At 37.7% G+C, this 21,353-nt stretch overlaps 3 protein-coding genes across 6 annotated transcripts; 1 reads left to right on the top strand and 2 right to left on the bottom strand.

The window, feature by feature from the left end:
* Window positions 1-3: 3 nt before the first annotated feature.
* Nhe3 (Na[+]/H[+] hydrogen exchanger 3) lies at window positions 4-13,109 on the bottom strand. 2 transcript variants are annotated; one of them, XM_089594684.1, is made up of 13 exons: window positions 13,087-13,109; window positions 8,563-8,783; window positions 6,688-6,932; window positions 6,494-6,589; window positions 5,921-5,997; window positions 5,624-5,833; window positions 5,251-5,504; window positions 4,727-4,929; window positions 4,028-4,293; window positions 3,759-3,810; window positions 2,628-2,684; window positions 854-1,051; window positions 4-720 (listed from the first exon to the last, which is right to left on the bottom strand). In XM_089594684.1, the coding sequence occupies exons 1-13, from the start codon at window positions 13,107-13,109 to the stop codon at window positions 496-498; spliced, it is 2,127 nt and encodes a 708-aa protein (XP_089450810.1). In that variant the 3' UTR covers window positions 4-495. The 2 variants fall into 2 exon arrangements, with proteins under 2 accessions (XP_089450810.1, XP_089450811.1); XM_089594685.1 differs by lacking the exon at window positions 13,087-13,109 and having other exon boundaries at window positions 6,494-6,571; window positions 6,709-6,932; window positions 8,563-9,224.
* On the top strand, window positions 12,658-21,300 carry oxt (Xylosyltransferase oxt). 3 transcript variants are annotated; one of them, XM_014360587.3, is made up of 10 exons: window positions 12,658-13,136; window positions 13,237-13,408; window positions 13,481-13,775; window positions 13,851-13,993; window positions 14,068-14,234; window positions 14,310-15,122; window positions 15,198-15,410; window positions 18,420-18,716; window positions 18,845-19,123; window positions 19,349-21,300. In XM_014360587.3, the coding sequence occupies exons 1-10, from the start codon at window positions 12,936-12,938 to the stop codon at window positions 19,562-19,564; spliced, it is 2,796 nt and encodes a 931-aa protein (XP_014216073.2). In that variant the 5' UTR covers window positions 12,658-12,935; the 3' UTR covers window positions 19,565-21,300. The 3 variants fall into 3 exon arrangements, with proteins under 3 accessions (XP_014216073.2, XP_089450809.1, XP_089450808.1); XM_089594683.1 differs by having other exon boundaries at window positions 15,198-15,455; window positions 18,845-19,099; XM_089594682.1 differs by having other exon boundaries at window positions 15,198-15,455.
* On the bottom strand, window positions 15,590-17,189 carry LOC106644887 (putative MFS-type transporter C09D4.1). Its single transcript, XM_014360588.2, has 6 exons — window positions 17,145-17,189; window positions 16,595-17,064; window positions 16,317-16,525; window positions 16,143-16,246; window positions 15,963-16,073; window positions 15,590-15,881 (listed from the first exon to the last, which is right to left on the bottom strand). Exons 1-6 carry the CDS (start codon window positions 17,165-17,167, stop codon window positions 15,590-15,592), a joined length of 1,209 nt encoding a protein of 402 aa, XP_014216074.2. The 5' UTR covers window positions 17,168-17,189.
* Window positions 21,301-21,353: the final 53 nt, after the last annotated feature.

Here is a 21,353-nt window from a genome sequence, read left to right as displayed (position 1 = left end):
ATAAAGCAGTATGTGCCACAAGATAAAGAAATAAAAAAATTATTTGTCAAAACGTCTAATTCATCCAATCTGCTTATTTAAAAATTATCCTCATAAAATATTATAAATAAGTACGACTTTTTTTTTAGTAAAAATAAAATCAAAGTAAAACATTCCAATACCCCACGTCTTTCATACTTCAAGAGCTAAGACGCCATTGCTCTCAACTCCAACGATGTTCATCGTGTTTTTATTTACAGCCATATTAGTAAAAGAAGTGTCATCCAAAGAGTAGATATATTTACGATGTTAGTGTTACATTATATGATGGGAAAAAAATCAATCAACATCCATTGCCCTAGACTTTGTCATTTATCTTAGAAGAAACAGTAAGGAAAAAAAAAAAGAAAAAAAAGAAAAACATCCATTAAAAAGCCAATGAAAAAAGCGTTATCGCGTATAAATTAGATTAGTTTTATTTTCTCTTTTTTTTGTCAGGCAGTTGTGAAATAAATCTTATCGCCTAGTCAGATTGAGAATGACGTAGGGCTCATCCCTACTACTGGTAGGTTCCGTACCGTTAGGCTGGTAACATGGGTTAATCGTGTAGTTCAGATTATGCTGCTGAGAATTATGATAACTCACCGGTTGGCTGCTTGTACGTCTTCTCTCGACGTTATTGTACTCGTGCTCGACGCCATACAGATCGCAATCCGAATCTACCTTTGGACCCAGGTCATCCTGGTGAGAAATTAAAATTTGCAAAAAAAAAACATTTTACGTGACTTTATTGTATTTTTATTTCAAATTGAAATAGTTTATCGACAACAGCCGGTACCCATTGAAAAGTGGGGATTGTTCCACGATCACGTACCTGCGTCATTTGCTGGGTTGTGGTAAGCAACCTGGCCAGCGGGGTACAACACACGGGTAACGTCTCCAACAAAGTGGGCCTCGAGTGCGTCAGCAGCGGTTTCATGTAGTGATTGTCGAATTTTCCCCACATGCTGGCGAGCAGCGCTTTCTCGTTGCCCTTGCCACCATCCCCTTGCCCCTCCTGCATAGAATTATACTGTGATGCGTGAACAAAGAAAGAAAAGCCCCGCTTTAGTCCTCACGGCCTGTTTCCATCCTGTATGATTATGTGGGATTTTTTTTTTTTTTTTTTTTTTTCTTTTTCTTTAACGGAGGATCGTTGTCTATCAACATCTAATGATTACTTGTATAATAAATACTTGGATTTTCTTTCGATTGTACGATTGATCATTCACATTATTCAAAATAATTTTTTTTTTTTTTTTTCTGAAATCGTGTGTCACTGGATTTTCGGGTACGTTATTGCAATGTCTTTTTCAAGACACTCGTTTTCAAATTATGCAGCAGTGCCTCGTTATTCAATCATGGCAACGCGCACCTGCGATTTTGCTTGCAGCTTGCGATTCGCGTGATATATCAGTGCACCTGTTTTTTTATAACTTTTTTTTTTTTTTTTTTTTTTTTTTTTTTTAGCAAAGCAGCAAGTATATTTTATACTTGGTATACATGCACATGAATCAATTTTGTGTAAATCTGTGGATTGTATCTAAGATGAATGATGGCAAAGCCGTAGTATGCAAATAATAGAAAAAATCACCTGGTTGCAAGCATACTTATATATTGATTTTACTGATTTTTCATCAGGCATAAAAATGAGCGTTTTATTGAAATATTAAAATAACAGTTTGTAGAATTTGATAAAAAAAACTACGACATATTACAAGTACAGCAACTACAAGTGATTGAAGTACGTAATACGAACGAGCAAGATAAAAAATACATTACAACAGCCACGTGAGAAAACGAAAAATATGTTCTACTAAATTCTAATCAAAATCAACGATCGATTCATTTACTTGATTGCAACTTTTTATGGCATTTTAAAATAAATAAATAAATGTAATGTTAAAAAAAAAAAATAAACATGATTAAGATAAAAATTATTAGATATACTTGACATTGTTAGTTGATAATAATTTATTCATCCAATGTGCCATGCTAATTCTGAGTTATTTTATTATTATTATTATTATTATTATTTTTTTTTTGTAATATACCGGTAGCTGCGTGTGCATTAAATGTTACAATTTTGGGCTGCCGGCGTTCATTAGATGCAATATATAAACGTCCATTCAAATATCTACTGACAGCAATAAAGAGGTAACATACAGAATGGATGGCCAAAATTAAAAAAAAAATAAAGTAAAAAATTGTCATTTTTTAAGTGTAAAATAGTTAAAGCTTGTTGGTTTTAAATTTTTGGATGATTCCAATCAATATTGAAATGATTCTGTTTTGATAAATAAATTATATCACCCATAAACTTAAATTTTGGTTTTTGTGTAATTTACAAAAAAATAACAAGTCGTGCATTTTATAATAAAAAAAAACAAAAAAATAAAAAAAAAACAAAAACAAATAAACAAATAAAGAAACCCATGCAAACACCCATAAAAAATTAAAAATATTAGTAACATAAATATAAGCACCAAGCAAAACAAGCGTTGAACCAAACATGAAAGATAGTGTAAACAGTAAGGAAAACAAAGGTGATACAGAAAATGAGGAATGAGACACACGATTTGACTTTCGAAATTTTTATGTAAACATACCGGAGCGCGTCTCTCCCGATGTATTTCCAGTTGGCCAAAGCCACCTTCGCCACCAGACTATCAAAAATTTCAATTGCAATTTTTATTTCTTTGTTTACCAAAGTTATTTAAATTTATTCTAATATCTATTTTTTTACGAAGTTTTTAGGTAGAGTGCTGGTTAAAAAAACAACAATTTTTTAGCTAATTGTAAAAATTGCATGCTGGAGATAAAATAATAGTACTAATGACTTCGTAAATTATTATTGAACTATTATAATGTCTATTATAAAAAAACAATGAAAAATCTATTAAATAAAAGCTAAAAAAGCTATTGATCCAACTATATACATTATGATTGATGAGTCAAATAATCTCTTTTGTAAATTGAGCGTTAAACCATCAATAATAAAATTGTAGAAAGATATTGAGTAACCTTTGGCAAAATTCCTCAAATAATATGCACCCAAAAAAAAGCAAACGTTATTGTATAAAAAAGCAGAGACATGTGCAGTTGTTGGCGAATATTAACTCGACAAAATCTCGTGCGCAGGTGCCTTTGTTCTTTTTCTATAGTTTATATTCATTTAAAAATTTTTGAACGAAATTCAAATATTTATTTTTTGATGAGTGATATGAGATTTATATTTAGATTTTTGATAAACTATTTTTACTCAAGCATCTTCTAATTCATGGAGATACAAAATTTTGCATAACTTTTCGTTAGATTGATGAATGAGTAATTTTTATTTTTTATCAAAATACCTAATGGCTATCGAGCTTTTTCAATTATTACAGGGATAACTTTAAATTCTCCATAAACAATTTGAAGTTTAAAAAGCTTTAAAAAACGATACATTCACGCTCAAGTAATTCAACAAAATATTAAGTTCATTTAAAATTATCCAGGTAAGGAAAAAAAAAAAAAAACCATCAACGGAAAAAATGACGTGACTTTTTTTTACGAGGTATACACAAATGATACCATATTACACACCCATAAGAAGTCATTAAATAATAAGCTCGTTTTGTCACAACATCACAAATTCACAAAGACAACAATTATAAATATGTTTAAAAAAAAATATCTACGAGTAAAAGAGATATTTAAAAGAAAAAAAGACATCATATTATGTACAGCTCGTTACTTACGCTCCGTACTCCGTTACGCGGTAGCGCTTCGACTTCCTCATCAACTCCAGTTCTACAAAAGATCATCAATTACGATTACTAAAATGTATCGTTCAATTTCACTCGGTACAAAGCAAAAGCACTATATCTCTGTAAAAAAAGCTTCACAATTCAACACACGCCAGCTACCTTCTGCAAAGATCCAGAAGACTCGCATTTTATGCTGTTTTAGTTATTTAATAAAACATACAAAAATCGAACGAGAGAAAACGCCAGGAATTTTTACTCACGGTATGTTGAACCAACTGAGAAACTGCGAGGCCATGCCGCCCTGGAATATCACCGTGAGTATGACGATGAGACTCGTGGTGGTCAGCATAGCCTGGCGTGCTTCCGACACCGTGTTTCGTATCGCCAGAGCGAAACTCATGGCACCTCGTAGTCCAGCAAAGAACAGCATGTGCTGGAAATTCATGGGGATCTTGGGCTTCCGGCCGAGATTCAGGAGGAACGACAGGGGGTACACGTTTGCTGCTCTGCCTAGCAGTGCGCACAACTGTTTCATGACTCGTTAAGGACTCTTTGTTTAAATATCATACGCATATATGTGTACGAAAATAGTTTGACAATTATTTAATTATGTGCTATCTGGTTTTCTTCATTTTCCTAAAGGTACAAACATAAAAGTGCAATTAGAAATTCAGGACTCCATAAACGTAGCGTACCGTAATTTCGATCTTACGTAAAATGCATTTCTAAGGATAACGTAAATTATCATCGAGTATTTACGTAAGCATCACGTTATTGCAGATGGTCGTAATTGCATCCTCACACTTGTATTTACGGCTTGTTTTAAATTATACATCTATCATGGCAACGTGAACGTATACAGCCATATATTATTGCAAATTTTCAAAAGCATTTCGTAATATATTTCTTTGCGATCGTTTTTCAATATAAGTACTTCTTCTTCTTCCAAAAAAGGATACAAATCCTGAAACAACGAAGCCCAAGTCGAAGTGATGCTTGGGAAAGGTGAACATCGACACGCCTATGTAGCAAAAGATGAAGTTCTCGGCTAGGAAGTTGAGCAACTCGAATAGCTGTTTCGTTCGTTGCCGAGAATCGGTACTCAGATTGTTGTACGTGTAGTGGGCTTGGCATATTCCGCAGAACAAGACCGCAACAACACCTGTTGAATTTATTCACCGTCAACGAATTTCGTTACAAAGTTATTTCTTGCATTTATTTATTTGTTTTTTTTTTTTAGTTTGTAATTAAAAACAGATCACGTTGATCAGTTCAGTAGTCAAAACAATATTTCGTAAAGTGCGATTAGCGCTGAGAAACGTAAATCGAGCACGCGGCTTATCTCTGTGGCACTTGTATGACTCACTAAAGTTGACGATAAGTCGTATAAATAAGTCGTGAAAATCGCTCCTGTTATCTTGAATCCCAGCCAGTGACAAATATGTTGAGAAAAAAAAACAAACAAAAAAAAAAAAAAACTTGCCAGTAAGATCAGAGGCCTCGGCGATGAGGAACGTGCTGTAGGACATGAGCACGAACAGGGCCGACTCGAGGAGCGGGAAGTCGCGCACCCGCGTGTATTTGGTCATCAGGGCCGTGGTGCAGCCCATCGTGGCGCCTATGAACAGCGACAAGCTGAAGATACCGACAAAGTCGCCCAGGGCCTGGAAAAACGCCGCCGCTTCGAACGCGCTCGAGCCTTTCGTGGCGTAACGCTCGCCGTAATTTTGTATAGCACTGGACAAAGTTTGTAGACAAGAACTTAATATTTTTTGGAATTTTTTAAATTATTTTTTTGATTTTCACACAGGTTACTTCATCAAACGAAGCGATGCTATAATACAGGGTCGACTCACCCGCTAAGTACAATGGCCACGGCATCGTTGAGCACGCTCTCGCCGAACACGAGGGCGTACAGATTCACATCGACGTGGAGATCGTTAAAAATGGATATAATGGTGAGGGGATCGGTAGGCGATATGAGAGCGCCAAAGTACAAAGTGTCCAGGAACGTGAACGACGTGGAAAAGTTTGGGATCAGCTTCAAAAACGCGTACATCAGCGTCCTGGAGTAGAAAAACAGAAAAATTAATGTGGGTGTGTTACACCTACAGGCACTGGGTTTCGTTCCCAGACGATAGGTATACACTTACCCGATAACGAACGACGATACCGTGGTACCGATGAGCGCGAACATCAGTATCGCCCCGAGGTTTCGAAAGAAGTATTTCTGAAATTTATAATGAATTACGTCACAATGGCAATCAGAATCCTGTCGATTTATTTTTTCAACGCTTGGTTGCGAGGTGTCAAAACCATTTGCACTGCGGATGAAATGTAAATTGTTTTTCTTTGTCATTTCGATTGCGTTAAAAAAAAATTGGTGAATTCATGAAAACCATCGAAACAATTTCCTGCGTAAAAATAAATTAATAAAGCAATAAAGGACCTAAAAAAAATTCCCTACTTAAATGACACTTGGTCGATGGAAAAAAATTCTTTGAATTTTTTTTTTCTTCTTTTTTTCTTTCATCTAGAAGCATTAGAAACGACGCTGGAAACTTTCAACGGCACTATTTATCAGCAGTGACACGAATTGAGTATAGACTGTTGTTTTATTACTTTAGAAAATATTTCTCCTACACGCAAATGGATTTACTCGTCGCAAACAAAACGGGCGCATTTGCACTCGTTGCATATTTAGATACACATGTTTATCAACTTACCCTCTTTAAGCTGTAGCCGGCGTAAAAAATTATAGGAGGCAATATTATGTTAAAAAATATTTCTGGATCGAACGTGGCCTGCAACGTGAAGAAAAATTCGAAATTAGTTTTTTTTTTTTTTTTTTTTTTTTTTTTTTTTTTTTTTTTAATATCGAAATAGGTTTAAAAAAAAAAAAAGGAAAAAAAAGAGGGAAATAAAATAGTTGTGTCCACACCTTTTTATCGATTTCGCTGTCCTGTTTGTAAATTTCACCACGAAACCAGTAGGCGAACGTTTTGTTTTTAACCGTACCGCTGATGTTTTCCTGCATGTTGATCCATAGTAAGTCGGGCGGTATTGTTCTGTTACTGTCGAGGGGATCCGCGGGCACGACTTGCAATTTTTCGATCGACGAACTGAACGAGTAGCCATACCGAATTATCGCTCCTACAATCAGCCCTTAAAATACAAAAAATTATACGTTTTCCTTTATACGTCCGCTCAACGAGTGCTTTTATTCAGTACTAAAATAAATAAATAAACGGTGTATAAATATACATATATGTACTTAGAATCATCAGTTTTAAAACAATCAAAAATCTGGAATGTTCAAGGGAGGAAAAAATAAGAAAGGCACATACTTATTATATCATATACGTAACAAAACAAGTGTGACTCGAAAGTTCAATTGTTGTTGGAGTGCGGATTTCATTACGTCCGCGGTCGCAGCAGCTATTTTTTATTTTTTTCTCTTACATAACACAAACACTGTTTTCGAGAGGGATAGCGAGGGAGCATGTATAGTGATTCCCAGCAACAGTATACGTGCATTGCAGTGATTGAGCGCATTTGTGCAATTAATATTACCTATATGTATGGTCAGCAAAAAAAAAAAAAAAAAAGAAAAAAAAAGCTTTCACTTGGCGCAAAAACAGAAGAGAGTAAAAATATAACGAGCACAAAACAATGATAAGGGGTAAGTACGTATTGTTGTAAGTGTAAGTGCTCTGTATGCGCGCACTTGGAGAAACTTTTGAATGTATATACATATATAGAAGAGGTGATAAGGATAAGGGGCTCACACGTATTCATATACGCATGTAAAATTAAACGTGCAACTTGCGTTTGAATATAAAATGAACTCGGTGTACCTATATACCTATGTTGTACCTATATAATATAAATGATACTTGGTGATGATCGGAACGGTGTCAGGAGTACGAAGGTCAGCGAGAGAGGGAGAGATTTTACGATGTTAATTTAGACGGAATGATGCGCTTGATCCTATCATACCAATTTATCTATATTTATATGTAGGTATATACGCATATGATCGAGTCTGATGAGAATAACGTACGTTGGACACCCAATTTGGTCTTTATTCGTATACTTACGTATCTAGATATACATATTAGCCGTAGGTGTACAAATGAGTACATAATATATTATATACTGAAGTCAAGTTAATTGAAATTTACATGGATTGCACGCATTGAAATTTTACCGGGAGGCGGAGATGCTGATAAGTATCAGAGTGTTATCGAATTCGGTGCACGTGGCTGTTGTTGTTTTGTTATCTTTTGATTAATTTACTTTCTTCCCTCCGTTCGCTAAGAACATATTACACGGAGTTTAAAGGGTTGAGATGATTGAGCAAAACAAGGAGGATACAATATTATTAATGTGCATTACAATTTTTTTTTTTTTTTTTTTTTTTTAATTTTAGAAAATTGGGCCCTCAATGTTTACTTACTTTACATTTAAAAGGATCACTAAATTTTTGTATAAGAATTTTTATTTACAAAAACAGAGGTCTGCCATTGTTTAAGCCAACATAATTATACTGACTAGGTTGCCATTGAAAACATGTGACGATGAAAAACGTATACAGACTAGTTATTTATACAACTGTGGAGGAAAATTGAAAAAAAAATAAACGAATGCCATTGTGATGATGTAGTACTACAATTTGACATTTAAAACTATGAAACTTTTATAAACGTCTTGACTCGCCAAAACAGATGATACATAAAAATAAAAGAAATCGTTAGAACAAAAAAAAAACTCTTCTAAACATAATGAAATTTACCATAGATGACAGCAAGTCCAGTTTCGTGCAGGAACCTGAGCCTCCTGTGTTTGAAGGTCCAGACAGTTAGTACAGTGGCTGTTAACAGTACCGTGTAGAGCAGCAAGTTCAAGCTATCAAGCCTGTGCAGGGATTGATACTTCGAGTCAAGGGCAATGTCAGTTGGATCCCCCTCGCAGCCCCCAGCTCCCAGGAAGAGCAAGAGGGCCAAGATCCTCTTGCTCGATAGGGACAACATTTCACCCACTCACGCACTCACGAGACTTTCAAGTAAACATACGCTCGTAGCCTTATCGAAGATCCTTGGCTATTGACACGCCATGGATTTTATGTTATTCTTTTCAAAGATCGATAATGAGATATATCACTTGTCACGCACAGTTATTGTACTCACGTCGCGCTTGCCTCGGCACTACTGTTTGAGTATATAATACAAAGGCAGGTATGATGTCTCTTGCCTCCTACTTTTTTTCCTCGATAACGTCTCCCACCATGACAGAATGGTATAGCAATACTTTTCTTCCTTTTCTCCTCGTTCGTTGTACGATGTCTGGCTATCACATTGTATAAGTACTCAAGTATCCATTCGTCACCGATTTTCTTTTTATCAGTACCTAACTATATATAATACTTGTATATATATATAATGAGCAATGTTTTTTTTTATACTGATGCATGATGATGCATCGTGATGACGATCGGCTGCTACAGCAGACAGACATTGCAGAAAAGAGAAAAGCAGACGCGCGCGCATGCCGCGCGGCGACACGGCGACAGCTGACGTCAAAAAGCTTTTTTTTCGGAGCGCCAAAAATACAAATGCGCGTATGCACACAAATGCAAAAATTAATGCACTGTAATAGAGATATTATAGATAGAAAGGTAGCTCGATGTTGCATCTCTTTTTATGCCTACTTACCTTATATGTATTACAAAGCGTGATGACCTGATATATCACATATGTACTGAAAGACACACGGCCGATAAAAAATTCATCGCAGGGTCCTGTCAGGCTCCGGTAGACCATAATATACGCTCACTTCCTATAAATTCACTAATGTCCTCAGCGGAGGGTCTATATTGGAGCGGCTCTGGTAGACCCACCAGTGCCCGTAGCTGATTTTATCATTCTGGTAAAGAGAGCACGGTGTAAGTTATACGTGAAGTTATTAAAGTAATGTGTAGTAATTAAAGTAATTACTACTAAGTAATGCCATATGGTCGATTTTATTAAACCATATGAAAAATATATTTTTTGGAGGTCGACTTTTGGGTAAAAAATAAATTGTAAACTTGCCGCAAATAGCACAAATAGTATCATCTTTTTATCTTATATCTACTAAAGTAGTTGCGGCTGGTTTATAATTGATTGAATGGCTCTAATATGAGAAGTAATAATTATTTGGATCAGCGCCATCTAGCGGTATTTATTTTTTGGCCAAAAGTGGCTCCTAAAATTCTCAATCAGAGCATTCAGGATTAGAGCCATTTAGTCAATTACAAACCAGCCGCAACTCATGACGAAGCTATAAAATAAAAAAATAACAATACATGTGTTTTAGGCGGCAAGTTAACAATCTATTTTCTACCAAAAATCGACCTCCTATGTGTTTGTACTTTTGAAGATAAATTTTCAAGCATAAGATAAATTGTTAACTTGCCGCCAAAAACACATGTATCGTTATTTTTTCATTTTATAGCTTCGTCATGAGTTGCGGCTGGTTTATAATTGATTAAATGGCTCTAATCCAGAATGCTCTGATTTAGAATTTTAGGGGCCACTTTTGGCCAAAAAATAAAGACCGCTAGATGGCGCTGATCCAAAACAATTATTGCTACTTACAGTAAAGTCACTTTATTAGTTATAAACCAGCCGCAACAAATCTTGTAGATAGACAATAAAAAGATAACATTTTTTGTGCTACTTGCGGCAAGTTTACAATTTATCTTTTACCTTAAAATCGACCTCCAAAACCATCAATATTCTACTTATCTTATATGGCTCATAAAATTGACAATATTTATAAAATTACAATACTCTAGACCTTTTACCATTAACTAATGAAAGAACAGCCCTTCAACTTTAGATTTCCAATAAACAGTTAACTTATATAATATGTACAAAGCAAAATTTGTGTTACAGAAATCGTAAATCACGATCAAATAAACACGTAAATTAATCAGTCGAAAAGAGACAACTGAAGAAAAAAGGTCTTAAAAAGAAGCAGCCACACGAAGAGTCTCCTAGGAATGGAGCATCGGATCTCACTAATTGAAAAATACATTTATTACAGAGATGTAAATATTAAGTGTTATAAGTAAACAAAGAACCCAACCTTCTCTGATCAAGTGAGATCCAATGCTCCATTCTTATGAGTGACTGTGCTTCTTTTTCAAGCCTTTTTTCTTCGGTTGTCTCTTTTGGACTGATTGATTTGTGATAACATGAGTTAATAGTAAAAGGTCAACAGTATTGTAATTTTGTAAATATTGTCGATTGTATGAGCCATATAAGATAAGTAGAATATTGATGGTTTTGGAGGTCGATTTTAAGGTAAAAGATAGATTGTAAACTTGCCGCAAGTAGCACAAAAAATGTTATCTTTTTATTGTCTATCTACAAGATTTGTTGCGGCTGGTTTATAACTAATAAAGTGACTTTACTGTAAGTAGCAATAATTATTTTGGATCAGCGCCATCTAGCGTTGCGGATTTCTGAACTAAAAAGTGGCCCTAAAATTCTGAAGGAGAGCTTTAGCGCGTAGAGCCATTTAATCAATTATAAACCAGCCGCAACTAATTTTGTAGATATAAAATGAAAAAATAACGATACATGTGTTTTTGGCGGCAAGTTAACAATCTATTTTTTACTCGAAATTTATCTTCAAAAATATATATACATAGGAGGTCGATTTTTTGGTAGAAAATAGATTGTTAACTTGCCGCCAAAAACACACGTATCGTTATTTTTTTATTTTATAGCTTCGTCATGAGTTGCGGCTGGTTTGTAATTGACTAAATGGCTCTAATCCTGAATGCTCTGATTGAGAATTTTAGCAGCCACTTTTGGCCAAAAAATAAAGACCGCTAGATGGCGCTGATCCAAATAATTATTACTTCTCACATTAGAGCCATTTAATTAATTATAAACCAGCCGCAACTACTATTGTAGATATAAAATAAAAAGATAATACTATTTGTGCTATTTGCGGCAAGTTTACAATTTATTTTTCACCCTAAAGTCGACCTCCAAAAAATATATTTTTCATATGGTTTAATAAAATCGACCATATGGCATTACTTAGTAGTAATTACTTTAATTACTACACATTACTTTAATAATTTCACGTACATCTTACACCGTGCTCTCTTTACCAGAATGATAAAATCAGAGGCTGTAAAGTGAACGACCACTGGTGAATCCCTGCTGTACTGACCGTGCAAACACCAATCATCGATACGGCAGATTCCAAATGTGCCCTTACGTACCGACCCTTTTGATGTCGGTACAGCAGGTATTTTACCTGTCCATCGATATGACAGGACCCTGCGACAAATTTTTTATCGGCAGTCTTTCTTTCAATCCTATATACAGGGTCTACCGGAGCCGCTCCAATAGACCCTCTGCTACGGGAACTGGTGGGTCTACCGGAGACGCTCTAATAGACCCTCCGCTGTGGACATTAGTGAATACATAGGAAGTGAGCATATGGTCTACCGGGGCCGATCCAATAGACCCTCCGCTACGGGGACAATGAATTTATAGAAAGTGAGCATATGGTCTACCGGGGCCGCTCAGACTCTCCGCTACGGGAACTGGTGGGTCTACCGGAGCCGATACCTATAATAGACCCTCCGCTATGGAGTATGGACATTAATGAAAACCATAAAAGGATCGAGTGGCCTCCTCCGTCACTCTGTGGGGTGGTATGACACTTGGCGAGGGAGGAGTGTGGCGCTGGAGACGTGGAGACGCCATTTTTGGGACCGCCTGAGTGCGAGCGAAGCGGCAGCGGTGGACACATCTCCGTCGGGGAGGGGGCGGGGATGCTGATGTGCAATTGTGCAGCAGAACAGCAGTACAGCACAATACAACACAAAAAGCACTATTGAATAGCTTCCGCACAAGAACAATTACCATTATTACCTGTCGCGAAAGCGTCAATTATCCGAATCCGACGGACAATCATTTTATTCAGTCCATTCGATGAATATGTATGTTGTGCTAAAGCAGCGGAACTTGATGTTTCTTTTTCGTCATAACAATATAACGTAATGGTTCGGAGCGGTGTTACGTGAATGAAGTGTATTTCTTCGTCAGCTAAATATGTTGTTGATGTTGTTGGTGATAAGTAAACATTGAAGTTTAAGAGATGAAGTGGAAAAGAAAACAAGTCATGGTGGCAATGAGAACGCAACTGGAGAACAGGTACTCGAATTGCCTGTGCCGGTACAGGACGTTCTTTGTACTGGGATTGGTGTTTTTCTGCGTTCAGATTTACCTGGCTTGCACTTATTTTCCACACGCCAGCAGCAAGAAACACCATCACTCTGGCAGAGCTTTTCCTGATGAGGTATGTTGGCTGTTTTTGTTATCCCCTTTTGATTGTGAATTAAATTTTTCATACATAATCTGGCAATTTTTATGAAATAGCACATATTCTTCCTTTACAGGATGCTTTGACTAGAGACGAAGAAGAGGAAGGCCTGTTAGAAGGTACTCGCCAATTAAAACTGCCACCAGATAAACGTGGTAACTCCAACAGTGCTTTAAGTCACAATCGGTCCTCAAGAGTTAAACTTGATAGCAAAACTCTTAATTTCACGCCAACGTGTGAAGTTACAGGTAAACAAAAATTTTTGTTTGTTTGATTATCTCATCAATTGTATCATCTAGTCATGCATTCACACTGTTCAGGCAGAGAAGCAGTGAGTGCCATATCGCGAGCCCATAGTCAAATGTGCAAGGAGCGCATTGTCAATGTGACGTGCCTTAGCCAGCAGAATCTGCTGTATCCTACAAAGTTGCAGTCTTCCTGTCCACACTCGTTGGGCTTTACTGGCGCACCTAGAAGCCTAGGCTGCTTTAGAGACGACAAGCTGTCCCGGCTCTTGCCCCACTATTACACCGTTTTCAAGACTAATAACTCTCCAGAGCACTGTGCGCACATGTGTTTGCAGTCTGGCTATTCTTATGCCGGTGTTGAGTACTCGTGAGTTTTTTTTGTCGGCAAAGAAGTAACATTCGAAATGTGGTGTACCATTTGCATTGTATTTTATTATTTTAGAATGGAATGTTTTTGTGGTAAAGAGAAGCCGTCAAAGATTAACTTGTTATCAGACTCTAGTTGTAACATGAAGTGTCCTGGTGATCCTAAACAGCGATGTGGTGGATACTTGACCATTAATGTATTTTCTACAGGCATCAAAAGTAAGCTATTTCCAGGTATTTTAACAATCAAATGTCTCTTGTAGATATTAACAAAATATTTTTGTGTATTTCAGGGTTCAAGTCACACGAGGCTAAAAATTCAAGTTCAAAGAACACATTAGACGAGTCTATCAGAATTGCTTATTTATTAACTGTCAATGGCAGAGCTAGTCGGCAAGTCAAACGCCTTATCAGTATTCTTTATGACCCCTTACATTTATTTTACATACACGTAGACGCTGTAAGTATCTCAAAATACAAAAACCTGAAACGTATAGACAAGAAAGAAATGCAAAAATGTTATCTTCACTTGTAGCGTCAAGACTACATGTATCGCGAGATGCTGGAGGTGGAGAAAAAGTGCAAGCTCAGTAACATCATAGTGGCCAAGGGCCCAGATCTGAGGCACGCGAGCATCTGGGGTGGTGCAAGCTTGCTGACGACTTTCCTCACGTCGGCCCATCAGATGCTGTTGCGCTCAAAAAACTGGGACTTTCTCGTTAATCTCTCGGAATCCGACTATCCCATAAAAACGAATGCACGTCTCATAGAGTTCCTCGGCTGGAATCGTGGCATGAACTTTGTCAAGTCACACGGCCGTGAGGTACAAAGGTTCCTAACGAAGCAAGGCTTAGATAAGACCTTCGTCGAGTGCGAGGCGCGCATGTGGAGAGTGGGCGATCGCAAACTGCCCCATGGCATCCAGATCGACGGTGGCAGCGACTGGGTAGCCTTGTCACGGGATTTTGTCGAGTACATAGCTCAGCCACATCCCGACGAGCTGATCTCTGGACTGCTTAGTATATTCAAGTACACCCTACTGCCAGCAGAATCGTTTTTCCACACAGCCCTGAGAAATTCACGATTCTGCGATACATACGTCGATAACAATCTCCACGTAACCAATTGGAAAAGAAAGCTGGGCTGTAAGTGCCAGTACAAGGCTATCGTGGACTGGTGCGGCTGTAGTCCGAACGATTTCAAGGTGGAGGATTTTGGTAGGATAAAGAACACCATGAACAAAAGCTTGTTCTTTGCGAGAAAATTCGAGCCGGTTATCGATCAGAGAATCATCGACAGGGTCGACCAGTGGCTCTACCCAGAACGAGCGAATGTCTCTGGTTCAATGGTAAAGACGTTTTCTCGAACTATGTACTTTTCTCGTCTCATCCATTAATGCTTCTTTAATTCGTAACATTTGCAGTTCATCAAAGGTTCAAACGCCTACTGGCAGAGCTTGTACCATCACGAGGATGTGAGCCCGTTGGTGGACGATGCACTGCTGACGGTCTCAAGTTCCCTGGCCCGACTCGTCTATCGGCGTATTGGTGAGCCGTTCCGCTCGGACGTCGCGGGGGGTGTACATCTGCTCGAGAGTACGGCCTACTTTCGTGAAAATCGCTTCGTCGGGGTTCTGGTGCGTGCTACCGTTGATCGGTTCGCAGTCGAGTCTTCGACGCCGGTGAGTACATTTTTTTCACAGCCAGTGATATAAATCACATATAAAAAAAAAAATTCTCTTTATTCCGAAAAATTTTTTCAAAAGATTTATCCCACCCTTTCTGCTGTTGTCTTTACACTGTAAAATATTTATTATCAACATGATTCATTCCTCTTTGACAAGCTATCGTTACCTGCAGTTTGTCTTTGCCGCACGTCCTCCGTCAATAACGTCAGAATAAATCCTATCAGTAACAGTACAAAGAAAAATACGTACGCCACGACGTCGTTGTAGTATAACAGTAGTTTATCGGAAATCGTTATCGTTAAGGCAGTGAACAATTGATTTCCCAGTAGTAAAACTGCGATGCTGAAGCTTTCCGATACTGGATACGATATTTCGACGGATAATTCGAAGCTGATTGGATTATAGCCAAAGCCGAATAATCTGAAAATTGTATCAATATTGTTAAAGTACGACTGGGAAATGAACCTAGTACTTACGTAAAATGGATGGAAAAAACTGTACCCGTATATACCAGCTGCTGCGAAAATAGCCCATTTCACTTCGAAGTAAAAGCAAGTCGCAAGCGTCACGAGACTCAAAATACATCCCGCATACAGAGAAACAGCTATGACTCTAAAAAAAAAAAAAAGTATTAAATAAAAGTTATACTCACGTAGAGCCACGTTACTTTGACCAACTCACTTGAATTTTTTAGTCCTATCCAAGATTCTGCTGAAGAGTAGAGCCCCCGCGAGTCCACTCAAAATAATGATCAACCCGACTTTGCCCACGTCTCTCTCCCCGTTCTAAAACCATCAATTCTTTTCATTAAAGTTACAAGCGGCTTTGCAAGCAAACGTCAAACCAGACACTCACCTTAAAATGCATCATGTAAAACGCGTTGATCGAAGAAGTCACGGCCATCAACTGGCCAACAAGTAAATTTTGTGCCATCCATAGTAAAAAGTAATTCTTGTTCTTGAAAAGCCGACCGAGTGAACTCCAGAACTCGGTGTCCTCGGCTTTGCTGAGCTTTTGTAGGGCCCTGGATTTGCTTGGCGATAACTTTGGCTCCTCCTCGAAAACTACAGCAAACACGACAGACAGCTACAATGTTTCCATTTTAGAAAAAAAAAAGTCACCAATATATTTACACATAAAAATGAAGACCGCGATGCAGGTGCAGTATATCGCGTGAGGTAGCAGTAGACTCCTCAAGTCGCCGGTGATCTCGTCGATGTTCTCGTGCATCCTGACGACGATCGGCATGAGAAAGGACATGAGCGCCATACCGACCTTAACGCCGATGTAGCCCATTGCTGTGGCAGTGGCGACTTCGGCAGGGCCGAACCAGCGCGCTGCGAGTCCTCCGGGCAACGATATCACAAACACCTGCCAGCCACCGACGAGCGTCTGGCCCAGCATAGTCAGGGCAAACCGATCGGGTGCCGTCGCCAAATACTTTATCCACGTACCGATGCACGTGGACACGGAGGCTAGCATCATCGTGCGCCGGAGTCCCCAGCGGTTCATCACCAGCGTACACGGGTATATCATTATCGGCACCGACAGGTTGAACACCATCGCTGTACCCTTCACGGCTAGGGTCGACACGTTGTAGTATCTGCATTTTCCATAAAGAAAACGAGGAAAATTCAAACAGTCGTAAAAACCAACGATAAAATCGGCACCGGGTGCACTTACTTCGTTATGACATTGAGTATCATGGTGTACTGCAGGTACTGGGCCTTGTTTCCAAGAGTGAAGAAGATAAAAATCACCAAAATCACCCATCTTTTCCTGTAAACCCTTATTTGCAAGGCGTCCTCCGGTTTTTTTTCTTCCTCGCTCTTACCGTCCACGGGTTTGCCATTGGCGCCGATGAAAGATTTCGTCTCCAGCTCAAAGTTTTTCACCGTCATTTTGTTTTTCGCTCACCTGACACCGAATTTAATACTCGTTGTACACCGTACCGACATTGACCCTCGCTGTGTACACCCTTTCAAAATCACTTTAGTTGCAAGCCCAAATTTTTCAATTTCAAACCCGAAAGACGCGGCGCCAGGCAGTCGTTTGATCTACCGAGTGGCGAACGCAGTATAGTCAACTCGAGGAGATAAAAATATACCTGCAGATAGTGTAGATTATAAATATTTGTTGAGCGTTTATGGTCTGTAAATTACTCACTCTCATTTACACTCTCGTTATTTGGCGAGTTTAATACGCTTCTTGAATTTGCTACTGCTGCTTCTTTGGGCTACATAGTTCGCTTCATTTTCATTGGAGGTGCGCAATATTCCGAGTGCGGAGCAGTGATAGTAGCTTTGCACATTTTACATATTTACACACATTCCACAATAATTGTTACTGTTTGTGTGTGTGATTTATTTTTTTACTCCTTTTTTGATGATAAGTTTTAAAAAATTATTTAGCCCATGCAATAAATTTGAGGATATTATTGTCGTCGTATCTATGATTATGACACTATAATAAAATTATGATGAAGCGTCTTTTCCTTGAAACTTTTGGAGTATAAGAGATCTAAAACTCAAAATATTGAGTGTACTTTTAATTTTTATCACAGTGTATTTTTTCTTCTTTTACATATTAATTTATAGTTGACATAACTTACGATATGTATGTGCATAAACATTAAATTTTAAATAAAAGCCGAATTTACACTCTAATCTGATCATACACTATTAATATTGGATGATTTTACATCAATTAGTTATTACGTTTTAATCGCATTTTCGTCGTCATTTTTTACTATTGTCTGTGAGAATAAATCTCTTTACACGCTGTTTACCACTTGTAAATTATACTTATAGGAATGTCCCTGTACTATATACGGAGATCATATAAATTAATCGTAAGGCAGGTCAACTAGGGGTAACAGTGCGTGTTAATGTCATGCCTTTTATTTCGCCTCGTAAAAATTCTGAAAACAAAGTCGATCATAAGTGGAAATAATTGCAGCAAAACGATTTTCCCGAACAATTGGAAGCTCTAATCCAGCCCAGGCGCAACCTGTCGACCAGCAAGCTGTGGCTGAACAAAATCTTACTACTAACCGTGAACACCGAGTACGATCAAAAGGAGCAGATTTTCCGCAATTTCCTGACTGCCATGGGCCCCCTGTCCGAGCCGGTGCTCGCGTACGAGTTCGATGCCGATCTGCCGAAATCGCTACCGTTGAACATCACAGTCGCCTGGATCGATCCGCTCGACAGACTAGCCGAGATCAATTACTTACTGGTCGACGAGGTATCTCTGGTGAGAGTCTCTTTGGCCTTGATTCGCATTACCGAAAAGCTTGCAACTCTTGATTTAATATTTCCTTTGGATAAAAATACCTCGGTGAAAAAAAAAGTCCCTTATGTCATAATGTTTTTTTACAAAAGTCCGGGCACCTAAAGCCGCAGCTGATCGAGCCGCTGTCCGTCGGTTTCTGGCACATCTTCCTCGTGCTCGAGTCCAAAGTCGTGGCGAGCTTGAGTTTCCTGGTAGCACCGCTGAGCCACTGGAGGAACCGGCCCATTGGCTACGAAAAATCCCGCGAGCTCAACTACGGGCCCACGAGCCCCTTTCGCGTGTCCAGGAAAGCTGCCGAGCGCTGGCTCGAATTTCTCAGGCCGCACATTATCAATACCAAGCGGGCGACGACTCGGCATCCGACCGAGGTAAGACTGTACTTTGTTTTACTTTTGCTTGGATCCCAAAAATTCCTGTTTTAATTCATCATCACCTGTGTCTATAGTTCTATAGGATTCCGATAATTTTAATAACTTACTCCCCATCTCTTTCCCTTCCTCGTGCAATGTCTCATAATTGACTGCACATCCCCAACCCAGATCCATTGAACCAATGGTTGTCGTTGCGTTGCATAAGCTTTTATATGCATATAGGTACTGATAGGCTGGCACCTGGAGCGCTGGGTCGACAGACTGATAGCCGAGCACTACGAGATCACCAAGGTGTGCGACGCTAGCGAGGACAGGCGTAGTACATTGCGCAAGCTGAGAAAAAGCCCGAGTCGGCCCATGTCGCGCTGCATTTCCACAGACTGGAGCTCCCTGGCTCCGGATCTCAAGTCGGACGTGCGTAATTTATGCCCGAGTTAACGTGAGATTATCACCGTCTGGCGTCGTTATCGTGCTTTATTGTTGCGAACGTGCTTTTATCAATAAGATGAGCTTTACTGCAGCCGTCGTTTACGAGTATTAAATTGATGATGTGGCAGTATTTTTCTTTTCTCTCGTTGTTTGGGTGATTTATCGCGGATGAGTTGAGGAATAATTTAGCGCGATTTTTTTTTTTTTTATCGAGGTAAGAATGCTGCTAAGAATTTTTTAAAACGTTTTCGCGTGAGACCGTTGTCTCCGTTCATACTGATAATAACGATACATTTTTATCGTTCGCAATGACTTGGTTCATGAGGAAAAAATTAAGTGGTGATTTCGCATAATCACGACTGACTGTGCACGTAACGGTAACCACTGTTTTGACTCTACCTGGCTACTATTGAATGTGTGTGTTTTTAAAATCTAGAATATTACTGAAAGAATTTCTCCTGCGTTCTCTATGCATCTAATGTACTCGAATTTCGGATTAATTGTGAGTCACGTACAATATGATTATTATGGGTAAAAGTTTGATTCTTGATGTGAGATTTTTTAGACTGTACAGCGCATTTTGAATGACTGTTCAATTTTTCAAACTTAAATCGTTAGAATTTTGACTTTTGAATGAAAATGATGTTTAAAAAGTTTTTGGATCAGTTGATTTTTTATTGAAAGTTAATTATTTGTGTATTAGGTAAATCAATACCACCGATATTCGATTTCAAAACTATCACATAGTTAACTTAGGTGTTGATATAGTTACGTCAAATTTTTTTAAAATTTGATCTTCAATGAATCGGCGCGATTTATTGTTATCAACATATGTCGAGTGTTTACAGACATAAAAAAAGGTAATGTGAATTTTGTATGCGTTTAACCTGCTTTTATTATGATAAAAATTACGACGATTACGAAGACGAATTTCGTATTTTTAAGTGTATCAACAGCATTACAAGCAATAATTCGTAATAATTACATTTATAGATGTGTATAATTAATTTTAAGGCTTTTATTGAAAAGTTTATAAATTTTACAAATGCGTATCTTTGGGGTTTAAATTTAACAAACTTGTGTTTGTTACTGACTGAAGGATATCTAAAAAAATGAAAGTCATTATGATCTCTGGTTGACAATAATTGTTACGAAATTAATTGACGGTTATCCTATAATGATCGATAACATTGCCGTGTCCCCGTATGCAATAATTTCAGGAAATCAACAGAAAACTGTACCTTTTCTGTACTTGATTAATTTTTTTCGTATTTTTTAATGTGTGTGCTTTTATACATGTTTCACGTAAAATGTTTATTTATTTATTTTATTTAATATCTGTTTATGTTTGCAAGAACTGCGAACAAACAAGAAAAATATCATTCGAAATTCAATGAGAAAATCCAGTCCCTAATGTTTATGAAATCATGTGCCATTCCTTATATTATCGCTGCGTATATATAACGCATCTTTGAAAAAACGATGTCGTTTCGAATAAAAAAAAATATTTTTGTATCATCTTGTATATATTATATTGATATTAATTCGATCTTCATAAATATTTACAATTGATATACTCTAATTATATTTGAATTGATCTATTTAAATATAAACAAATAATAAACGGTTCAACGTTCAAACTTTGATAAAAGATAATATTTTACATGTATATTAACGTGTATTTTATCGTATGTATATCGTTAAAATTGAGAATTCTTAATATGATAATAACAATAACAGAATACTCTTCGTCATAAATAAAAATTTTTCCAAAGATTAACGTGAAGGTAAAAATAAA

The sequence above is a fragment of the Copidosoma floridanum genome, unplaced genomic scaffold, assembly GCF_036245765.1.
Source record: "Copidosoma floridanum isolate Cflo_tuat_1 unplaced genomic scaffold, Cflo_Japanese_pri ptg000021l, whole genome shotgun sequence".
Classification (NCBI taxonomy): domain Eukaryota; kingdom Metazoa; phylum Arthropoda; class Insecta; order Hymenoptera; family Encyrtidae; genus Copidosoma; species Copidosoma floridanum.
This window is presented reverse-complemented; position numbering and strand designations above follow the sequence as displayed.